This window comes from Thalia democratica, chromosome 1 (assembly GCF_965202585.1).
Source record: "Thalia democratica chromosome 1, ktThaDemo2.hap1.1, whole genome shotgun sequence".
Lineage (NCBI taxonomy): Eukaryota > Metazoa > Chordata > Thaliacea > Salpida > Salpidae > Thalia > Thalia democratica.
The window spans coordinates 30,153,899-30,160,062 of NC_139165.1; the positions used below are offsets into that span (position 1 = coordinate 30,153,899).

The window sequence follows — 6,164 nt, forward strand, 5'->3', positions numbered from 1 at the left end:
AAAAAATAATCAATTTCGACATACTAACGCAATTAAATTCAAGCACAAGTCTGAACTGTCATTAAATTAGCAAGTTTATCGCTCTAGTGATTTAATTTAATAAATTTTTCAAATAATCTCACTTTGAAGATTGCAGGTTGCGGAGATATTTTGACACTTGTTTAATTTTAACGTTGGTGTTTGAAATTCTAACCATGTAACTTTCCAATTTGTCTTCCAAACTCTGTGTGCGAAAATTGTAAATTTATTACTAGTAGTTGTATATCTTTACCAGATAAGTAGCTGAGAAAGCAATTTTAATTAGATAAAAACATAAAAAAAACTATCGGTTAATTTACACTTATGATATAAAAATGCATAACTTTATATTTAGTTAATAAAAACACATGTAATAAGAATTATAAACATTTATCAATTTTTTAAGTGCTTATATCAGGACATTATATGAAATTTTCAGACCATAATGTTATTTCAATGACTTTAAACATTTGGTCTAAGCAACATATGTGCTAACTTTTGGTTATAATACATATTTAAGTAACATAAAACATAGCAATACCGTTAAATATTTTTACTCTCACTCTAGCTAGTAGCTGTAATGTTTAATATTACAAATACCAACCTGCAAGCAAGTACCGTGCAAATCCGTCATACAGATTGATAATTGGTCAACTTCTTTTTCGTGTAACTGCTGGTCACTTGTTATTTTCAATGACTTTTCTTCAACAAGCGACAACGCTTTGTCTTTTGATTGTTTCAAATCTGCTACTAGACCTTTAAGATAGTAGTTTATATAGTAAGCCGTACTTTAAATACACTTTTTGTATTTTAAATACTTTGATGTTTTTAAAGTTAATTGTATTTGAGATGAACAATTAAAGCTATAAATATGAAGTTATTTTAAAATGTTCTTAGTTTAAATTTATTTCGATGTGAATAAAATATTGTATAATATTAATTTCATTGTATATGAAACATTTTTCATTTTGTATAAAGTATTAGCTAGGTGAAATTAATTAGAAATTATGTTATTATTGACTATACAATTGAGTTAAGAACTAAAGTTTATAAAGCTATTAAAACTGCTGACATATTATGCTTTTTTTTAACGAGGTAAAATATATAAATTACAAAAATGGCTGTACCTTCTGCTTTGTAAAGTCAAACTAAATAATTAATTTCAAGAAACAAAGCACTAAGTTTGTTGTTTAAAAATGATTAAAAATTTTATGAACATTTTAGAAAAAAACGTGCATTTTTTTGAAATAAAAAAACTAACCTTCATATTTTTCAAGTTGTTCGGAAACAGAGTCTTCATGTTCTCTTACTTCTTTGTTTATTTGTTCTGTTTTGTTTAATTTATAACTTAACATAATTTTCAGTTTTAACATGATTGAGAAAATTAGAATTTTTTGCTAAAATGATTGTAAAATTTATAGTTTAACCGTTTATTTAGTTGAGTTTTCTTTCTTATTATTACAAGCAAACTTTTCACATAAGTTTAAAAGAAATGTCTGATTAGCCAAAATGAATTTATCATACAGTTTTTTCAATTGTTTTATAAGTACTAACTAAAAAGTTATGACATTGTTTTTTTTAGGAATTGATTTAGAAAATATTTTTTTGATACTAAAATTTCAATCTATAAAGATTTCTATTAGTATTATGAAAAAACAAACAAAGTTACACCAATAATTAAGTTTTTTTTTGTTTAGAAACAAACCAAGTTTGGTGTTTGATTGTTTCAAGTTGTTAATTTTGGTCTCGGCAGTTTTCAGGTCAGTCTGCAGCGATACGTATTTTCCTTTCTCTCGTTCTATTTGCTGGAAATAATAAGAAGTTACCCACCCGTGTAATGTTTTATTATTAACAACAAGCATGCTAATCACATGAAAATTATAAACAGCAGGTGTTATGAAAAGTTGATTAATCACATATAAAAGATAATTAATTAAAAACAGTGTCAAAGATCATGTTAGTCCATGTTTTTAAGTTCTGTAACATTTAAGTTATCAAATTATTATTAAGTAAAATCAAATGGAATGTTTCAAGAAATACTTTTATTAATGCGGCTTATTAGTCAGTCGTAAAATATTATAAGAAAAAACTTTGTATTGATTTGAAAATTAGAAAATAAAAAGTCTTATTAAAAAAATAAAGCCCGTTAAAAAGTAGTTAAAAATAAATAACTAAGGATTAAATAAGATATTAACTTAATCTTTAAATAAACTTTATTTTAATTTTAGAATTTTTGTTTAAGGAGTGCAATAAACGAACGTGACGAAAACAATTAAAAATTACATGATTTATAAACTTGTGCATTATACTGGCACCAAATATTCTTATATTAAAAACTTTATTTAAACAAAACATAACCTGAGTGGCTCATAGAAATTAGTATTGAATTTTTAAGTTTGTGCAAACCGAAATTTATAAGACGACAAGTGTTTTTACATAAATATAATTTGTTGATATATATATAAATTTGAAAAGAAAAACTTTCATAAATACTTTATTATAGTTTTTTTTTTAACTTAAGCGACACTTACAAAATAAAAGAATACAAAAACATTTTTATATTTATAATGAAAGTTGAAATAACTTCAAACATTAAAATTTTTAATCACTAATTAAAATCTAACTTGTTTATAGTTGATTAGTGTTGCTTTCACTTTTTTGAGTTCGTCAGTATTTTCGGTTGGTTTCTGTGTTAAAAATACCACAATTATTTTTTTTTTAAATATGTTTGATTAAGAATGCGTTTATTGAAACATTAACTCGATAGATTTGTATGTTGGAACATAGACATGCAAGTCTTTTTATATATGTTTTTTTCTCAATCTCAATTGTATTTATATATGTGCTAGTTTTTTTTGCTTCCAAGTATTTATCAAAACTATTTTAGATAAAAAAGAATTGAAAGACAATGAAAAATATTAAAACAATAACATAAGCCTTAAAATAGATAACAGATTTTAGAAAGTTAAAACCTATTCATTAATAAAAATACTTCAAATGCTAAAATTGTATACACTTAACATTTACAAACATTTCACGTTTGTTAAACATAAAACGGACTTATAAAACAAAACTTTAAAAGTTTTATACACTTTGCTAAATTTTTTCTTAAACTTCAAAAATAGTATAAAATTGAAATTGCTTATTTATAAAAAAATAAAAAACAAAGTAAGTTTACTATTTTATACTAAACACAATGAAACCACATCGAAATACACAAAACTCTTTACCAACCTTGTTTCCAAGGTACTCGTTCTTCCTGGTGAGGTCTTGTATTGATTTCTCCTTCTGAAGCACTTTCCCTTCCAACTTACTCTTGTCCTTGGTGAGGTTGGAGTTCAGTCCCTCAAGCTTTGTAACTTGCAACTGCATGCACGACAGCTCCTTGTCCTTGTTGTTCAGCGCTTGCAACAGCTTCTTTATCTGGTTTGTGATGTTTGCAGGTGATAATTTTTAATTAAACTTTAATGTTTGAAAAAAATTAGTTCATTATTGATTGAGAAAGACAAAGTGGTCTCTAAAACGTGAACTAAAGTTTTTTGCTGTAACATAATTGCTAAATGTGTTTTGTGATGGATAAAACACAAGTATTATATATATATATATATATATATATATATATATATATATATATATATACTTAAAGTATTAGTTTTTCTTGACTAAAATACTAGCTTGGTTTATTTAAACACAGAAGGTGCTTTTTATTCTTTTAACTTATTAAAGTACATTTATCAATATGTATTTGTTCGCATAAGTTTTAATATAGTTAATAAAATTTTTAATTCTTATACGTGTAAATTTTGTATTCAATTTTATTTTAAAAATAATTTAATTAAAAGTGGTTATTCAATAACTTTACAATAAAAATTATACAATAGCTCAAAAAAAAAAGCTGTGTTTTATTGAATGTACTGAAGGAAATACAACAAACCTGACGTTCAAGTTCTTTCTTTTCTTTCACAAACTGCGAATTAGCAGCGGATTTCGAAGGAGTTTTTCCCTGTAAAAATAATAATTGTTATTAAGTTATAATTGAATTAATAGTTTGTTGTCAATAAAACTTGTTTAACTTTGTAAGCTGTAAAGTATTTCATTCATTTTACCATAATTGAAAAAATAAGAGAATCAAATTTGATTTACATCATATTTGAAAGAATAAAATCAGTTTTTCATTCATCTTAAAATAACTATCGTGGTTTAAATATAAATTATTTCTTTTAAAAATTAGGTTGTAATGGGTATAGTGTATGTAGAAAAAAACAATGGGTCATAACTCTAACCACAACAGTTAAAAACATAATTTCAAACTTTCAATTTAAATCATTATAATTTAAGTCAGTTACGATTTGATAAAGTAACTTTTAAAAAAACTGTTGCTGAATTTTAACAATATACATTAAAATTATATGGTATATCAATGTTTAATATCTGAATAGAATGCGTGATTATCAGACAACGCTCAAAACAAGTTGGTTGTAAAGTTAATTTGCAACTAGTCAACAAAACTTACATCTTTGCGCTTTAAAACACAAATAACTGCTTTAGATATTCTTTGTGTGTTTTAAACATTTATCTATCTAATTGAAAAACTTACATCCTTACGCTTGGGTTTGCTCACACTTGAGAAATCCCCTGAAGCGGAACCGGTACTGCTTGCATACTCAACCTTCATAGGAGGGTCTTTGAATCTGTCCCCGCTCAGTTGGTCGAACTTCAGCATCGAGTTCTTCTCCTGTTCCTTCACGTCATAATGACCAGGTGGTGGGACGGAGTCTGTTTTGTAACAAACTTTATACTGAATGTTTTATTTAAGGTGTTTGCTTTTCAAAAACTTAAGGCGGGTGGGCTATACACTGCAAATCTTATATTATTTTTTGTGCGTTATCACAACCATAATAGCTAAACATAAGTATTTTAGAACATTGTTTAAATTTTTATTTATTATCAAGTTTTTCTAATAAAAACAAGGCAACAATGTTGGTATGTTGATACCATTTTATTTGTATAAATTCATACTATATCTTAAATTGAAAAATATTTTTTATAAATAAAAAAGATGCAGATAATGTAAACTGCTTTCAAAACTGTGAGACTAAAACTGTAATAAAATTTGTTCTAGTACTTTTCCAACACAAAAATTTATCTAAATAAATATTCAAACAAACTTAAAGAATTAAAACACAGTTTTAAATTATTTAAGTTACTTTTAATGAAAAAAAAATGTTTTCATAATACTTAACTACATATATTAATCAAATTAATTTTTAAAATACACTTACTTCTTTTATCATTAAATCTCTTGACTGGTGCTTTTGAAAACATCAGATGTATCAAAACTTTAAAACAAATCTAATGTATATACTAAGTCTGGAAACTATTACAACATGGCTTATTAAGCAGTAAGAAGTGTTACAAAATATCTAGTTGAAAATTTTATCTAAAAAGGTAAAAAAAGTATCAAAGGATTAATGTTTAAACTACTTATATTTCCAACTAAAAAAAATAAAACCAAATCGTTTGTTAGAATTCTATTTATAAAACATTTAAAATAATAAATATAAAAATAACCATCAAAAATAAATACATGTGTGTTTAATATTTGTGTTTTCTTTAATAAAATAAGATCATATAAATATAAACCATGAATAAAAAAAAAAGTTACTCCAACAACACATGTTAGAACTACATTTTTATTTTGAGACAAAATAATTTTAGAAAACATTTATGTATAGGGTGACACGAAATAATCTACTAAAGTTTAGTAACTTTTTATATATTTAACACAAATTGTTGCTATTTTTAGTTTATGCTTTGATTTTCCCCCTAAATATTTATTTATTTGGCTGAAAAACTATTTTTCCTATTATAAAATCTTTTGAAAAAAACTTTGATTTCAGGTAGTTTCGTGAAGCATAGAAAGAAGTAAACTGAAAAAAGTAAACTTAACTAGTAAGATGCATTTTCTAATATACAATAAACTTTTAAAGAATTGCTGTCATACAACAAAGTACAAAAAAGTAATTTAACTAGGCAGAAACAACAATTTGCTTAAAAGAGTATTCACTTAAAAGAGTATTTGCTAATTAACAAGCTTACAACTGTTCAAAATCAAAAAAAATTAAACTAAGTGTTTATACAATTGT

General features: G+C 24.6%; 1 protein-coding gene across 1 annotated transcript in view; it reads right to left on the bottom strand.

Annotated features, from left to right (window-relative positions):
• LOC145831949 (uncharacterized) overlaps positions 1–5,397 on the bottom strand; it is a 28,718-nt gene extending 23,321 nt beyond the window's left edge. Inside the window, exons 1-9 of the mRNA XM_082939308.1 lie at positions 5,301–5,397; positions 4,616–4,794; positions 3,953–4,021; positions 3,253–3,441; positions 2,643–2,705; positions 1,724–1,823; positions 1,280–1,345; positions 623–774; positions 123–223 (exon numbers count right to left, since the gene is read on the bottom strand). Coding sequence (XP_082795434.1) covers positions 123–223; positions 623–774; positions 1,280–1,345; positions 1,724–1,823; positions 2,643–2,705; positions 3,253–3,441; positions 3,953–4,021; positions 4,616–4,794; positions 5,301–5,343 — 962 coding nt within the window. The 5' untranslated portion in view covers positions 5,344–5,397. The remainder of the gene's footprint in view (positions 1–122; positions 224–622; positions 775–1,279; positions 1,346–1,723; positions 1,824–2,642; positions 2,706–3,252; positions 3,442–3,952; positions 4,022–4,615; positions 4,795–5,300) is intronic.
• Between the last annotated feature and the right edge of the window lie 767 nt (positions 5,398–6,164).